Source organism: Taeniopygia guttata, chromosome 30 (genome assembly GCF_048771995.1).
Source record: "Taeniopygia guttata chromosome 30, bTaeGut7.mat, whole genome shotgun sequence".
NCBI lineage: Eukaryota > Metazoa > Chordata > Aves > Passeriformes > Estrildidae > Taeniopygia > Taeniopygia guttata.
Genome location: NC_133055.1, coordinates 8,621,524 through 8,638,285, shown reverse-complemented (window position 1 = coordinate 8,638,285; position 16,762 = coordinate 8,621,524). Strand labels below are relative to the sequence as shown.

At 57.8% G+C, this 16,762-nt stretch overlaps 2 protein-coding genes across 2 annotated transcripts in view; one reads left to right on the top strand and one right to left on the bottom strand.

Annotated features, from left to right (window-relative positions):
- LOC140680874 (uncharacterized) overlaps nt 1-16,762 on the top strand; it is a 989,054-nt gene that overhangs the window by 38,273 nt on the left and 934,019 nt on the right. Inside the window, 1 exon segment of the mRNA XM_072919755.1 lies at nt 4,971-5,901. Coding sequence (XP_072775856.1) covers nt 4,971-5,901 — 931 coding nt within the window.
- The window catches only part of LOC140681003 (uncharacterized), a 278,479-nt gene that overhangs the window by 225,891 nt on the left and 35,826 nt on the right, over nt 1-16,762 (bottom strand). The gene's annotated exons all lie outside the window — the stretch shown is intronic.

Below are 16,762 nucleotides of genomic sequence, written 5' to 3'. Positions count from 1 at the left end.
CTCCCCCCACTGCCCCTGCTCTGGTTGTACCGGCCCCGTCTCCAGGTCACTGTCAGCCACAGGCCGGTTCCTGTCCTTGAGCAGGGTCTGGATATCCCAATATCCCAGCTCTGGTTATCCCAATATCCCAGCTCTGGCTATCCCAGTATCCCAGCTCTGTCTGTCCCAATATCCCAGCTCTGGCTATCCCAATATCCCAGCTCTGGCTATCCCAATATCCCAGGTCTGGCTATCCCAATGTCCCAGCTCTGGCTATCCCAATATCCCAGCTCTGGCTGTCCCAATATCCCAGCTCAGCTCCCGCCCCCATCCCCGGTGTCTGTGCCTCCATCCGGCCCCGCTCGCTGCCGCAGCGCTCACGGGGGGTCCCGTCCACGTCCCCCACAATCAAGGACTGGGGGACCCCTGGGCCGGGCTCTGACAGCGCCACTTCCAGGAACTGCAGGGAGTGGAGAACTGGGGGGACACGGAGATTTTGGGGAGCTGAGGGGGCTGAAAGTGAGAGTTTGGGGATCCAGGGGGGTCCACAGGCCAAGAAAAGGGGGGACATGAAGAGCTGGCAGAGCTGGGAAGGACGTTCAGGGGCTGAGAGCCAAGGAAAGGGGGTGCAGGGACTGGGAGAGTTGGGATGGGGTGTCCAGGGAATCCTGTGCCCAGGAAAGGGGGTGCCAGGGCTCCTGAGTGTGAGGAAAGGAGGAGCTGGGAGCTGGGAAAGGCAGGAATGGGGGCCCAGGGGTCCCAGGTCAGGGAAAAGGGTGGGGCTGGGGGCTGGGAAAGGTGTGGGATGGGAACATGTTGAGTTGGTGCCGGATAAGGGGGTGCAGGGGGGTCTCAGTGCCGGGCAAAGGGGTAAAAGGGTGTCTTGGTTCTCAGGAATGGGGGTGCAGGGGGGTCTCAGGGTCACGGAAATGGGGGGGCAGGGATGGAGAGGTAGAAGGGAGTTCCAGGGGTCCTTGAGCCCAGGAAAGGGGAGTCCAGGGTTTCCCAAAAAGGGGTACCAGGGTGGGGACACCCAAGGTGTTCGGGAAGGGGGAGTTCAGAGGGTCTCTGGTTTTGCACAAAGGTGGGGCTGGGGGCTGGGAAAGGCAGGAATGGGGGTCCAAGGTGTTCCAAGGCGTTCCAGGATCAGGCACACGGGAAATCTAGAGGCTGGGAGCAGGGAAAAGGGGAGCAGAGGGCCCTGATGTCCGGAAATGGGGGATTCAGGGGGGTCCCTGTGCAGGATAAAGGGAGCAGGGGGGTCCCGGTGCCGGCAATGGCGATTCAGGGTCCCGGTGCCGGGGTCCCACTCCCCCCTCGCCCGCCAGGAGCGCCCCCAGCCCCAGCGCTGGAGCCACCGCGCTGCTCCTCCTCACTCCCAGTATGATCCCAGTATGATCCCAGTAGGATCAGTCACCCAGGAGCTGCTCCCAGTATGATCCCAGTACAGCCCAGTCACTCCTGGCATCCCCCCACCCCTCTCTGCGTTCCGACCTGTCCCGGCTCCATCCCCGCCCCTCCCGCGGCTGCGGGGAGGAGGAGGAGGAGGGAGGAAGAGGCGGAGCGGCAGCGGGAGCAGCAGGAGGAGCGGGGAGGATGAACCGCGGGGCTCCGGCTCTGTCTGAACTCGCAGCACCCCGGGAGCGTCGCCCCCATCCCGCAGGTGCCCGGGCAGGGGGAGCTGGCCCCAAATATCCCGGGGCTCCCTGGGTTTGGGGTTTTTGGGGGGATGTTTGGAGCTGGCGGGGCTCCAAGGCCGAGCCGCAGCTGCCCTCGGGGGGACATCGGGGGTCCCCGGGAGGTGTTTTTGGGGGGTCCCGGTGCGGGTGGCGGCAGAGCCCCGGCGGGGCCGGGGGGATGCGGGTCCCCCCGCGGTGCGGGTTGGGCTTCCCGGCCGGGCCCTCCGAGCTCTGCCGGGGCCGCGTGGGGACCGCGCGGGAGCGGCGGGAGCGGCGGGGGGACCCCGGATTTGGGGAGCCCCGGGAGAGCCTCGGCTTCCCTGGGCGGGAGCGCAGAGAGAGGAGAGCCCCAGGAGCCCCAGCGGGGACCCCGAGAGGGGGGACCCCTGGCAGTGCCGGCACCCGGCAATGGGGGTGCTGGGGCTGGAGGGGCGGCATGGCCGGGAAAGGGGTTCGGGGGTACCGGGGCCGCCAGGGGCTGCTCCCAGCAGGTGCCCAGTTCCTACCCCTGTGTGCTTCCAGTTTCCTGGGCACTCCCAGGATGAGCCCAGTCAGTCCCAGTATCACCCTGCTCACTTCCCCTCACTCCCTGCAGGATCCCTGTTTCTCCCAGTATGAGCCCAGTCATTCTCAGTCATTCCCCATTATGACGCTATTTGCCCCCAGCAAGTCCCAGTTGCTCCCACTTTTCTCCGGTGTGTTCCCACTTCTCCCAGTTGCTCCTAGTATACTCCCAGTCACTCCCAGTATGATCCCAATATGAGTCCAGTATGATCCCAGTCTCCCCCAGCAGGGCCCCAGTCACTCACACTTGCCCCCAGCATGGTCCCAGTTGCCCCCAGCACATTCCCAGTGGCTCCCAGTGTGTTCCCAATCACCCCAGTAAGGTTACAGACATCCCCAGTAAATCCCAGTTGCCTTCAGCATCTCTGTGGTCATTCCCAGACACTCCCAGTAATCCCAGTAAGGTGCTTGTTATCCCAGTATGATCTCAGTCATGCCCAGTATGTCCCAGTTGTCTCCAGCCTGCATCCAGTCATTCCCAATTCCTCCAGTTTGCTTGCAGCATGATCCCAGTTTTTCTCAGTTGCTCCCAGTAGCCCAAAGTGGGATCCCAGTTGCTCCCTTTCATCACCAGTATGAGCCCAGTAACCTCCAGTATGATCCTTGTCACATGCCAGCAGTCCCGGTATGGTCCCAGTATAATCCCAGTAACTTCCAATCACTCGCAGTATGGTCCCAGTTGCCTCCAGCTACATCAACCCAGTCAATCCCAGTATGATGCCATTTGCTCCCAGAGTGCTCCAAGTTGCTCCCAGTCACCCCCAGTACAGGGATGCTGTGCATGGTGTGTTCCCAGTCACTCTCAGACACTCCCAGTATTAGTCCATTCCCTCCCAGTATGATCCAGAGATGATGCCAGTGTGCTCCCAGTCAGTGCCAATACAAACCAGTTGTGCTCCACATGGTTCCAGTTGCCCCTTTCACCCTCACTGTCCCTCCCAGTCTCTCACAGTGTCCCCCAGTTCCTTCCAGCATATTCCCACTCACTCCCAGTTCCTTCCAGCGCGATCCCATTTGCTCACAACCGCTCCCAGTCAGCCTCAGTGTCGTGGCACTCACTGCCAGTATGATCCCAGTCACCTCCAGCATGATCCCAGTATAAGCCCAGTCGTTTCCAGTCATCCCCAGCAGGCACCCAGTGACTCCCAGTTCCTCCCAGTTGCTCCTAGCATGATCCCAGTTGCTCACAGCTGCTCCCAGTCACCCTATTCATGCTCCCAGTCACTCCCAGTATATCCCATTTGCCCCCAGCATGGTCTCAGTTGCCCCCTGTAGGCTCCTACTCTGTGTCAGTATGATCCCAGTACGATCCCAGTCTCCCTCGGGGTGACTGCAGTCTGCCCTGGCATGGGCCCAGCTGCTCCCAGTATGATTCCAGTACAATCCCAGTACAAACCAGTCCTTCCCAGTGCTGCCACTCCTGGCATCCCCGAGCCCTCTCTGCGTTCCCCCCTCCTGATCTCCTGAGAGGAGCCCCAAGGGCCGGCAGTGCCCAGGCAGGGTCCCCAGGCAGCCCCAGTTTGGATGTGCAGCCCCCAGTTTGCCCAGTTTGCCTCTCCTTTGGCCCGGGCCGGGTTCCCCCTGGAACAGCGGCTGGGAGCAGCCGAGAGCCCCGCGCTGCCCATCCCGACCTGTCCCGGCTCCATCCCCGCTCCTGCCGCGGGCTGCCGGGGCTGCGGGAATGGGAACCGAGGGTGTCGCTGCTGCTGGGGGAGGAGGAGGAGGGAGGGAAGGGCAGGGATGAAGGAGGAGCGGGAGGTGGGCTTAGGGAAGAGGAGGAGGAGGAGATGGGGGTATGGAAGAGGAGTGGCGTCAGGAAGAGGAAGAGGAGGTTGAAAGGCGGATGGAGCAGAGCAGAGAGAAGCGCGCGGTCAGCCCTGCCTGAATTCGCAGCCCCCACCTGTGGGATCATCGCCCCCCATCCCGCAGGTGAGCGGGGAGGGGGAGCTCGGGCCAGGTCTCCTGGGGGGTGCTTGGGTTGGGTTTTTTGGGGGGATGTTTGGAGAAGGAAGAACTGCGAAGCGGAGCAGAAAAGTCCCCTTGTGGGGACTCCTTGGAGCCCCGGCAGCCCAGAGCAGGGAAGAGGGGGAGAAGGGAGCCCGGGAGCCCAAAGAGCCCCGGCACCCCTGAATGGGGAGAGCCAAGAGGGGGGAGCTTTTGGGATTGCTGGGACTCCCGGCAGCCTGGGGAGGGCGGGCACTGAGGAGAAGGGGGACCCCCAATCCAAGCGTGACCCCAGCAGCTGGGACAGGGGGGAGCCCCGAACAGCAAAGGGGAGGCAGCAGGGACAAGGAACTCCTGGGAGGCTTTTTCAGGGCTGGATCTCGGTGTTTGGGAGGTTTTTATGGAGCCCAGGTGGCCAGGGACTTCTAGAGATGGACTGGGACAGAGGGAGCTTCCAACTCAACGTGCTCATCCCTTGTTTTCCCCAAACCAGGATTTCCCATTCCCAGCCCCTGGGAGGCTGCGAGGAAGAGGAAGAGCCTCTCCTTGTCCTTCCTCCCGCAGAGCAGGAGCTGAGGATGGAGAGCAGGGAGGACAAATCCCCGCGGCAGAACCTGGTGGAAGAGGCCGTTTTGAGCGGCTCCACAGTACAGGAACCCGACGGGGAGGAAAAGCCCCGGAGATCCCGCATGAGGAGGGGCTGCAAACGCAGATCGCGGGGATCAGAGGGGGAAAGACCCACCCTGGGCCGGGGAGGCGGCCGGAGATGGAGCCAGAGCTCGGAGCTGGGGGAACCTGAGCAGCTCCATGATGGGGAGAAGCCCCACAAGTGCTCGGAGTGTGGGAAGAGCTTCACATGGAGATCCGAGCTGATCATGCACCAGAGGACCCACACTGGGGAGAGGCCCTACGAGTGTGCGGACTGTGGGAAGAGCTTCAGCCGGAGCTCCAACCTGATCAGGCACCAAAGGATCCACACTGGGGAACAGCCCTACCAGTGTTCCAAGTGTGGGAAGAGGTTTCAGACCAGCTCCGATCTCCTCCGGCACAATCGGGTTCACACAGAGGACAGGCCCTTCAGCTGCCCCGACTGCAGGAAGGGATTCAGGGAAAAGTCAAAACTCATCCAGCATCGCCGCATCCACACCGGGGAGAGGCCCTACGAGTGTTCCAAGTGTGGGAAGAGGTTTCAGACCAGCTCCTGTCTCCTCGTACATGAGCAGAGTCACACAGAGGAGAGGCCCTTCCGCTGCCCCGACTGCGGGAAGGGCTTCAACCGCAACTCCAACCTCACCTTGCACCGGCGCATCCACACTGGGGAGAGGCCCTACGAGTGTGGGAAGTGTGGGAAGGGTTTCAGACAGAGGTCTCACCTGATTGAGCACCAGGTGATCCACACTGGGGAACGGCCCTATGAGTGCTTGGAATGTGGGAAGAGCTTTGGGCGGAGCTCACACCTGAGAACACACCAGCACATCCACACTGGGGAGAGGCCCTACGAGTGTCCCCAGTGTGGGAAGAGGTTTCGGACCAGCTCCAATCTGCTCCTACATGAGCGGATTCACACAGAGGAGAGGCCCTTCCGCTGCCCCGACTGCGGGAAGGGCTTCAACCAAAACTCCCACCTCACCGTGCACCGGCGCATCCACACTGGGGAGAGGCCCTACAAGTGTGGGGAGTGTGGGAAGGGTTTCTCAGAGAGCTCAGCCTTGACCCAGCACCAACGGAGGCACCAGTAAGGGAAGCCCTGTGAGTGCCCCAAGTGAGGGAAGAGCTTGGAGTGAGGGAAGAGAGTGAGGGAAGAGCTTGGAGTGAGGGAAGAGAGTGAGGGAAGAGCTTGGTGCGCTGCTCCAGCTCCATCCCCCATGGGAGGATCCGGGCTGGATGATCCCCAGTGACCCCCGTTGGGCAGAGCCCTGGTGCCCCCGTATGGGGAATAAAACAGAGAGTAAAGCAATAGAGCTGATAAAGGGGCCCGATATCTGAGGCCTGACTGAGCAGAAACTGTGGGAGACACAGACACAGTTTAAGGCTCCCTGGGCAAGAAGTGACCAAGCAACGTGGTGTGAGACTTTGTGATAAAATAATGTTACCAGTTGATGTCATGTCATGAGGAATGTGTAACTAATGAGAAAATGTACCAAAAACAGAGCCCTGTATAAGGACCCTACAAGTAAATCCCTGTATAAACACCTGGTACACACAATAAAATTGGCTTTGGTCTAATCTCGGATGTCCCCGTCTCTCCCTGGTGGATAACCCTGTTGTGGGTGATCCCCGTTGGGTGGGGGGAAGGTGTTGGAGGATTTCTTTCCCTTCTCCTCGTGCTGCCGTGGTTTGGTTGGTAATAAATTCCCTCCCTGTGCCCGGGCTGGGTCTGTTGTCCCCGTGCCGCTGCTCGGGGCGGGATCTCTCCCGTTCCTTCTCTGCACTCCCGGGCCTCTCCTCAGCCAATGAGAGAATGCGGTGGACACGAGTCAGCCAATCAGAGAGAGCGGCGCTGATGACTCACCAGTTGCCGGGCAGACCCGCAGCAGGCAGTGTTCCCCACCCGGACCCCGCCCTCCCTGCCCAGTGCCGGCCCCGCCGTGGGGTCCCCCCAAGTCCCTCCCCAGTGCCCCCATAAACTGGGCTGGGTTTAACTGGGAAGCGTTACTGGGAACACTGGGAGCAGGCGGGCAGGGGCAGAGTGACAGCAGGGCTGGGGGTACACAGGACCCCCCAAAATCAGCGTGGGGATGGAATGGGGGATCCCCGCTGGGCCCGAGGCCATGGGGAAGCTCTGCGGCCGCCGGCGGCTCAGGAGCTCTGTGGGCAGAGAAACAGGGGTGACACCGGGCTGGGGGCCCCGGGGGGAGCACCCACAGTCTTGGGGAGAGGGGACATGACTCCTGGGACCCCCCTTGACCCACTTGCACAGGTAGAAGCTGAGCCCCAGCACCAGGAAGACAAAGCCCAACTCGTAGTCCCTGATCCCCGTCTGCATCTTGCTGCTTGTGGCATCCAGCGGCATCTCTGGGGGGCCTGCAGGCATCAGGACCCCCCAAAACCTCTCACTGACACCCCAAGCCTCTCCAAGCACCCTCCTGATTGCTCCCAGTCCACCCAGGACCCCCTGAAACTTGCCATGATCCCTTCCTCACCTCCCCAGGACCCACCAAAGCGTCTCCCATCCCTTTCAGAATCCCACAACCCCCTTCCAGTCTCCCCCCACCACCCCAGTACGCCTAAACCCTCTCCCAGTCCCTTCTCAGCCCCACCAGGACTCACCCAAACACTTCCCAGTCTCTTTCCAGCACAACCAACCTCATCCCAATCTCTGCTTTTCCATCCCCAATCTCCATCCAGCTCCTCCAGGCTCACTCTAGTCCCTCCCAGTCACACCCAGTACCCCCAAACTCCCTTCCAGTGCCCACCAGGACCCCCAGAACCTCATCCCACCAGCTTCTTCTCTGCTGAATTCCTAGAGGAAGACCAGGCTCAGCTACTACCAGACCTTCAGAGAAAACTCCACCCTTCTAGAGATCACCACTTCAGCAGCATTTCATCTGCCACTCCAGGAGGAGCAGCCACCATTTTAACTGGACTACTACCAACACCCTGACTCCTCAGGGTGTCAGGTTTCTGCCTCCATCACTAGTTTCATTTGTACTAATTGCATTTTTTAAATTATTATTTTTATTTAGTTTTTTTCCTGGTAAAGAACTATTATTCCCATTCCCATATCTTTGCCTGAGAGCCTTTTGTTAAATTGTGGTAATTCGGAGGGAGGGGGTTTACCTTTTCCATTTCACAGGAGGCTTTTGCCTTCCTTCACAGACTCCTGTCTTTTCAAACCTAGACATGGGCCTTGTTTTTTTTCTATCCCTTGTGTGTGTGTTGTGGGCTCGGGTCTGGCTCTAGATTTTCTTGTGGGCAGGGCTGGCCCTGTTGGCCGTGCGGAGCCCCCGTGGTTTTCTGGGCTTGTGCCAGAGCGTGTTGGGGTGTGTTGAAGGGCGCTGCTGAGGGGCTGCCAGGTGCCCATGGCACACCGCCCTGAGAGCGCCCGGTCTCGTCTGATCTCGGAAGCAAAGCTGGGTCGGGCCCTGCTGCTGCTGGGGGCAGCGAGGATGACGTCGAGGATGACGTCTAGGATGACAACCTCTTGCTCCACCTGACCACCGGCAGGCTGAAGATGGTGGACTTTGATTCTGACATCTCCTTTAAAGCCAGGTTCCACAGGGAATTTGCAGATGAGTCCACACACAGGGGATGCTCCCAGATTTGGGCATTTCTCAGCCTGGCCGGGAACCAAAGGTTCCCCCTTTGCTGGGGCGGATGCAGCTGATCCTTCAGTCGGCTGCCAGGCTGCTTTTGGCAGGGCTGGGGGCATGGGCTGGGGTGGGTACGAAATGGGAGTGGGCTCCTGGCCCTGCCAACAGCCCCCAGCACCCACCGTGCCCCGGGTGGGGCTGGGCTGGGGCAGCCAGCCCGACACAAACAAACCCCCATGGTGGGAGCAGAGGTGGGACTGCAGAGCCTGTGCAGGGGCTGCTTTGCTTTGCAGGCAAGGAAGGGCTTGGGCTGCTCCACTGCCCTTGTTTGCTTTGGGATCACCATGGGGGCAGTGCAGGGGAAGGGAGAAAGCCTGGGATTCCCTCACCCATGGTGGGTTTTTCCCCTGGCATGCAGGGGTTGGGCCTTCCCCAAGCCTCTGACAGAGATAAGATTTTTGACCTTTTTTCTTGTTGCCCTATTTGTCTGTAATCTATTTTCAATAATTTGTTGTTAGTTTTTGTAGAGAAAGCGTTCCAGGTGGGGTCCAGTCTGGATCAGGAAGTGCGGGGCACCGCGGGCGGCTGGGACAAGGGGACAGGAGCCTTCAGCTGACGGGGCTTTCTGGTTTCTCTCCTTGCAGCCGGGCTCTGCGGGTGCTGAGGCTGCTCTGGGCTCTGCCAGGGCCCTGCTGGAGCTCAGCACCGGGCTGCAATCAGCCAAAGGAGAAATGGGGTGCCCTGCAGCACAGACTTGCTTGAGCATTTCAGCAGCACAGCTCAAGTTTGCAGAGTGTACACCTCCAAGGGAAAACATGCCACCACCCAAAAAATAAACTTGTTCAAAAACTTCTGAAATGAAATCAATCTGGGATGACCCCAATGATGTTTTGCACCTTGCTCAAGCTGTAGCTCAGCCCTTCTCTGAACTGTTCTCTCCCCCACCTGTCTTTTACTTCCCAACTGCTCCCTCTTTTCCCCCAGTGAGTTCCCAGCCCATTCCAGTCTCCATCACACTGTTGCCTTCCTTGGTGCCGCTCACCATGAGGAAGGCCGAGCCCCTGGCTTAGGGACTCATCCTGTCTCTGGCTGAGGAGCAGCAATGTCTCAGAGGTCTGGTGGGATTTTAGTGTCATTCAGAGCTGCTCTCCAGCCCCCAGCTCTCCTCACTGCTGAGTTCCCGCTCCCTTTTCCTCGTCCTTGCAGCAGGATGAGCTCTGTGAGTCCCCTTGAGCCTCCCCACTCTTCCCAGCCCACGCACCCACCTCAGTTAGGCTGAAGCTGCAGCTTCTCTGTCCCCTCTGGCACACCAGTGCAGTCCCCTGTGCGGGGAGCCCCAGCCCCAGAGCACAGCACTCAGCAGTGCAGTCGGGGCTGGAGCAGCTGCCCTGCAGCCCTGGCTTGGCTCTTTGTGGCAGGGAATGCTCCCTGTGTGCAGCTGTCCCTGCAGGATGGCCCCAGGGCAGAGCCCAGCCGGGCTCCCCCTGCAGCCCCTGAAGCTTGGGGCAGACAGTGGTGCCAGAGCTGAGGTTCACGGGGAGCACCCGGAGCTGTGCCTCGCACTCTGTTGCCGTGTCACAGTCTCGTGTGCAGGGGCAGCTCCAGGGCCTTCTTCCTCTTCCTCCACCCAGGCCAGCTTGGGCACTCTTGGGGCTCTCTGCTCCATGTCAGTGACTGGATCTGTGGCTACTTGCAGGAGAGATGCCTCAGAAAAGTCCGAGTCAGCAAGTCCTGCTTTCGTGCCTGGAAGGCACCTTCAAGAGAGAAGCCTCAGGAAGGCTCAGGACAGCAAGTCCTGTACTCTGGTCTCGAGGGCTCCTGCCACAAGGACAGGAGACTCCTGTCAAGGATTGTGCTCTGGCCTCGAGGGCACCGGCAGCAGGGATGGGAGATGCCTCCGGGGCACCAAGTCCCACACTCTGCCCTCGAGGGCACCTGCAGAAGAGAAGCCTCGGGAAGGCCACGGGTCAGTAAGTCCTGTGGTCTGGCCTTGAGGTCAGCTGAAGGAATAACACCTCGGAAAAGCTCCGGGTCAGACACGAAGGAGTGCGCTGTGCAGGGGCTCCTCACAGCACTGCTCTGTCCTGTCCTGTCCTTGTCGCGTGCACCGAGCACTGTGGTGTGCTCTTGTCACCACCAGCTCCTGTGTCACCATGTGTCACAAAGGGCCCTTGGACTCCTGGCTCCGTATCATGCTGCAGCGTGTCACAAAGGACCCTTGGATACCCTGTCCCGTTCCATTCCACAGTGACCATGCTGCAGCGTGTCACAAAGGGCCCTTGGATACCCTGTCCCGTTCCATTCCACGGTGACCATGCTGCACCGTGTCACAAAGGGCCCTTGCACATTCTGCCACCTGCCCTGGGGCCACCCCCAGCCCCCCAGAGTGGCCCAGGTTGGAAGGAATGCCTTGCCCCAAGTGTGTCAGACAGCCCAACAGGATCTTTAGGAACGGCTCAGACCATCAGCAAACGCTGCCCTGCTCTGCGGGCTCAGAGCAGCAGGAGCCCCCGCAGCTGCCGACGCAGCCGCGGCGGGAAGGGCACGGGGCCCTGCACAGAAGCTGGCACGGCCTCCTCGGGACACGTCCCACATGGTGGCCATCCTAAGCACGGCCGTGTGACACAGACCAGGAACGTGTGGGCCAGGGCAGGAATGCTGCTCTGAGCCTGGGGCCCGGGGAGCGCTGACATCAGCCGCTGAGGCACAGTCCCCGCCGAAGCAGAGTTCCCCCGAGCCCTGGCAGCACCGGTGCCCGTCTGCTGCCCCAGAAACCTGTGCCCCAAAAGGGCTTCTCTGCCAGAGGGCAGCCAAACCTGGTGTGTGTTGCAGCATTTTTCAGAGAAAGAGGACATGAGTTATGAGAGTTGAGCCTCTCCAGTCTAGGCCTCAGATTTGGGCCTTGTGAGGCCTTCAAGCCTCTGACGCAGTTAGAAATTCAGAGCTTGTGGCGCAGATAGAAATAGTATTAAGGTGTGACGGGGACCACTGGGCTGTCTGGGTGTGAATTAGTATACATTTATAGTGTAAGGCTCAAGCCACTTTAAGGAAAAGGTGAACAATGTTAGCCTACCAATCAGAGTACCTTTGTTTCTGTAAACGATGTAGAAGCTTATATAAACTACCATCTTATCTCGAATAAACGGAGAACATTTGATTAACCACATTGGTTCAGATCTGCATTTGTGTTGTCCAGTTTCCCGTTTTCCTGAGATTCCCTGGCTTTTGGTGTGCATTGGGGGCTGTGCTGCGTCCTACAGGGGCTGTTGGTAGCAGCACCTGGAGCAACTGGTGGCAACACTTGGTGCGTGTCAGATGTTGTTGCTCCTTCCCGGAATGATTCTTTCATGGAAGGGATTAGCAGCAGCACAGAAACACCAACAGCTACTCAACTTCACAGGACAAAGAGAATCCACCGAAACACTGTCATGTTTCCTTGTGCTTTTGTGTCTTTCTTGCACTCTGAAAGAAAAAGAATTAGCCCAAGCCCTGCTATTCAAATCTCCAGCTGCTGTGTGTCTTCCTGTGGCAGCTCACGTGCAAACACAACTGGCTGCCTGCTCAGCTCGGCACTGGACGGCCACAAACAGGGAGGGCCCCGGTGAACATCTCTTTGGTCTGGTGCGGCAGCGAGGGCACAGGAGACAAAGACTGCTCCTCCCGTGTTCATGGGGCAACAGAGAGGTTTTATTTCCCAAGCCCCCCCCTCACACAGGGCTGCCGTAGTGCTCTCTTTTCCCCCCTTTTGTCCCAGCTAGCTCCATGGGGGAAGGCAAGCGCGGGCAATTTCCACCTTTTCCGGCGAGCCCTCGCGGGCGTCGGCTGGTGCTACGTGGGTCTGGGAGGAAAAGGCGAGTCCTGCGGCGAATAAAAGGAGAGAGACTTTTATCCCGGTGGCAGAATCCCGGTTTATTGCGGCTTGGTCTGGAAAGCAAAAACTAAAAAGGCTGCGGCGTGCCGCGCTGGAGTTTGTTTGTGCCGCCTTGCCGGTTAGGGGCGGGGCGGCACGCTCCGGAGCTGGCCGCGAGCCAGGGGAGGTGGCGTGCAGGGCCGCAGCGCTGTGGCAGACACACGTGAGTGCCGCGGCGGCAGCGGCCGCAGCGGCGGAGCGGAGCAGAGCGGAGCGGCCGCGGCAGGGTCGTCCGGAGCGGTGGCAGCAGCGGCGGCGGCGGCGACAGCAGCACGCGGGGGCCGGCAGAGAGAAAAGCTGCGGCAGGGGAGCGGGGCGGCAGCAGCACGCAGTGGCCGGGCGAGAGAAAAGCCCGGGGCGTCCCCAGCCCGCAGGTTAAGTACCGAACAGGGGAAACCCGGGGCAGCCAATGGGGTAACGCCACGGGGGGTCTGAGGGCAGTGGGGTGCAGGGGTACATCCAATGGGGGATGGACAGGTGGAGGGTCCCAGGGCGTCTGCCGACCCCGCCGCGTGACTGACAGATGGCCTGAGATGTAAACACAATGACTCTGCACTTTCCCGGTAAGGCAAACCACGGGGACAGATGGGAAAACCCGGGGGGGTTGCTACGGAGCGCGGGGGGGTACATGGAACGAAATTATACATAATAAAACATATAATAACACAATTCCACATCTCCCTCTTCTGTTTTTCAAAAGAAAAGAATGGAAAATAACTTAAATGGGAGATTTTACAGTCCTGTTCCCCATCATTGAACCCGATGTCTTCTGGGTGTTCTGCTTGGTGCTTTTCTGGCTGTTTACGTCGAGCGGTGTCAGCTCTGATGGGGCGGCAAAGACGGCATGGCCGATGTGCACTGTGGAATTGATGGCCTTAACATTACTAAAACTTATAATAAGAACAATGAGTGTTCTGAAATGGATTGGATTTGACCTGTGAGGCTTCATCCTTCAAAGCGACCTTAGCCAGTCACTTGTTAGAGGGATGAAGCTTGCATCTGGAAAACAACTGGAACATTAATTAGCATTCCTGGGAGGGGAGGTTTAAATCAAAATGGAAGAGTGAGTCCAGGGAACTGGATGGTGAAAGGGAAGGCTCTGAAAGAGAAGGTGTTAAGTCAAAAAGGAAGGGAGGAGACTTTCTCCGTCTGCGGAGGGCTGCATGCTTCACCTGAGGATCTTTTTTCTTATTAGTTTGGTGTTTGGGGACATATGGCCGGACAAATTTGGACGGGACCCATCTCAGGCCTGAGGGCGTGGACACGCAAGCGTATCCCCGTCCCCAGGTGCCTAACTCGTGGGGCCCTTCCAGCTGCCAAGTCTCCGGATTTTTGATGAGCACTGGCGGTTTTTCCCTAACCTTGCTCTGCCCGTGGTTGCCAAACTGCCTAGTGATTGGTGGGTTGAGGTTTTCAAAAGAACAATTTAGGAAATTCAGTGTAAAGGGGGCACGCGCGAGTCAAACTTGGGGGGACTCAACTTTCATAGTTGGTGTTTGTTGTTTCAGCATACGTTTGAGACTCTGATGAGTCCGTTCCACCACTGCTTGACCTGTCGGGGAATATGCGATGCCAGTTTTGTGTTCTATTCCCCATTGCTGCAGGAAGCTGGCAAATCCCTTGGATGTGTACCCGGGGGCATTATCTGTTTTTATCAATTTTGGGATGCCCAGCATAGCGAAGGCCTGTATCAAATGCTTTTCAATGTCTTTGGCTTTCTCCCCTGCGTGGGCAGAAGCAAAGACTGCCCCAGAGAAAGTGTCTACAGAGACATGGACGTACTTCATCCTCCCAAAGGAATGGATGTGAGTAACATCCATCTGCCATACCTCGCAGGACTTCAGACCCCTAGGGTTTGCCCCTGAGCTCACCGATGGTAGGGGGAGCGACTTACAGGATGGGCAGGTGGCCACAATGGCTCTGGCTTGGTCACGGGTGAGGTGGAATTGCCGGACCAGCCCGGGCGCATTCTGGTGGTAAAGCTGGTGGCTGATCTTAGCCTGCTGGAACTTATCTGGGAGCGGTGCTACCTGAGCCGGGGCGGCAGCGAGAGAATCGGCACGCCGATTACCCTCTGCCAAAAACCCTGGCAAGTTGGTATGTGACTTGATATGCATCACATAAAAGGGTTGCTCTCGGTGGGAGACTAGCTGAATCAGTTTCGAGAGCAACTTGTGCAGGGCTTCGTTGGACACACCCTGCAGGACAGCATCCTGCACTCTAGACACTACACCAGCTACATATGCCGAATCAGTTACTAAATTAAAAGGTTCAGAGAATCGCTCAAAGGCCCTGACGATGACAGCCAACTCAGCTATTTGAGGGGAGCCTTCCACCTCCACAATGTCTGTCTCCCACTGTTGCGTCTGGGGGTCTTTCCAAGTTATTACAGACTTGTGGGAACTCCCGGACGCATCTGTAAAAACTGTCAAGGCCTTGAGTGGCTTTTTGCTCTGAATTTGTTTGATGGACAATGCAAATTGAATTTCTGATTCAAAAATTTTGTGGGCTGGTCTCAAAACTGAAATTTTGCCTGTGTAGCTGGCTAGAGAGAACTGCAGGGATTCATTTTCCTGTAACAGATGTTCTAGCATGGCCTTGGTGAATTGTCCTGATTCCAATTTGATGGGAATGTGAATGCATTCAAAGTCACATCCAGCTAGCTCTCGGATCCGCACTCTTGCTTTGCGGATCAGTTCCGCTACTAACTCCTGTGGCCTTGTCATTCTCTTGGACCGATGGTGACTTAGGAAGACCCATTCTATGATGGAGAGTTGGTCCCTTCGGTCTTGGCCCTTGCCCTTCCCTGGGGTGTCTGTCCATTGAAATATCACACCATGGAGGTGCGGTAGCCTGCCCAATATGATGAATTTAAAGGGCAGGTCCGGATCATACCGGTGGGCCTGTCTGGCAGACATTGTCTCCTGGACCTTAATTAAAGCTGCTTGGGCCTCTGGGGTGAGTTCCCTGGGAGAACTCGGCTCCTCCCCCCCTTTCAATAAATCGAAAAGAGGGGCTAGGTCTCTGTTTGTAATGCCTAGCCATGGCCTCACCCAGTTCAAAGAACCGCACAGCTGCTGGACGTCTGCTAGGGTCCGAATTTTGTTTTTGATGGCCAATTTTTGCGGAGTAATAGTCCGCTTGATAATTTCCAAGCCCAGGTACTTCCAGGGTGGCATCTTTTGAATCTTGTCCTCTCGCAGCTCGAACTCTTTAGCAACCAACGCATCGGTTGTCAGGTTAAGCGCGTGTGTAAGGAGATCGTCATTGGGAGCACAAATCAGGATATCATCCATATAATGTTGGATGATCACGCCCTCGGTGGCTGTACGGACTGGGGTCAGCAATGAAGCTACGTACCGCTGGCAGATGGTGGGTGAGCATTTGAGGCCCTGTGGCAACACTCGCCAATGGTACCGCTCCATTGGGGCTTCTCGGTTGACGGACGGAACCGAGAAGGCAAAACGTGGTGCATCGTCTGGGTGGAGTGGGATATGAAAGAAGCAATTTTTGATGTCAATCACAGCCAATTCCCAATCTTTGGGTAACATTGTGGGGGACGGCATCCCTGGTTGGAGTGGACCCATATTTTCGATCACATTGTTGATGGCACGGAGGTCGTGGAGCAACCGCCATTCGTCTTTGCCTGGTTTTTTCAGGACAAAGACGGGGGAATTCCAAGGAGATGTTGTTTCTTGGATATGTCCCTTGGCAAGTTGTTCTGCCACGAGTTTTTGGAGCGCTTTTAATTTCTGTTTATTGAGCGGCCACTGCTGTACCCAGATTGGAACATCAGAGAGCCAATTTAGCTTTTGGGTAGGACGCTCCTCAGTGACCGCTGCCCGAAAAACCTGGGGGGTAGGAATGGTCAATGTGACCCCCCACTGGGCCATCAGGTCCCTTCCCCACAGGGTCTCTGTGTAATCTAGAACAAACGGACGCAGGTAAGCTGTTTGTCTGTTTGGCCTCTCAAATTTGATGATGTTTTTAGATTGTTTTGCCAATTGTGCCCCTCCAACACCTTGAATGTGTCCGGCCACGTCCTGTAACTCCCAATGCGACGGCCAATCCCGTGAGGGAATGACTGTGACGTCTGCCCCTGTGTCCAAGAGGCCGTTAAGCCACTTGTGCTCACCGCCATTCCACATGTAACACGCAATTTTGGGTCTATCCTTCCCAATTACCTGGGCCTGACACACCTTGTAGATCTTCTCTGCGGTTTTCATCCATAGGTCTTCTGGGTAGGTGGGGGCCCCAGATACAGGTATGGCTTGGGCGACGATTTGCCCTTTGGGAAGGTAGACTGGCGGGTGAGCACAGTGCATCCACAGCACCAGATGTTTAGGGTTTGCAGATGTTAGATTGGGTGCGATAGTGATGTCGAGTGGCGAGTATTTTGTGTCCCCAAGGATGATGTACTTACTGTGGAGTTT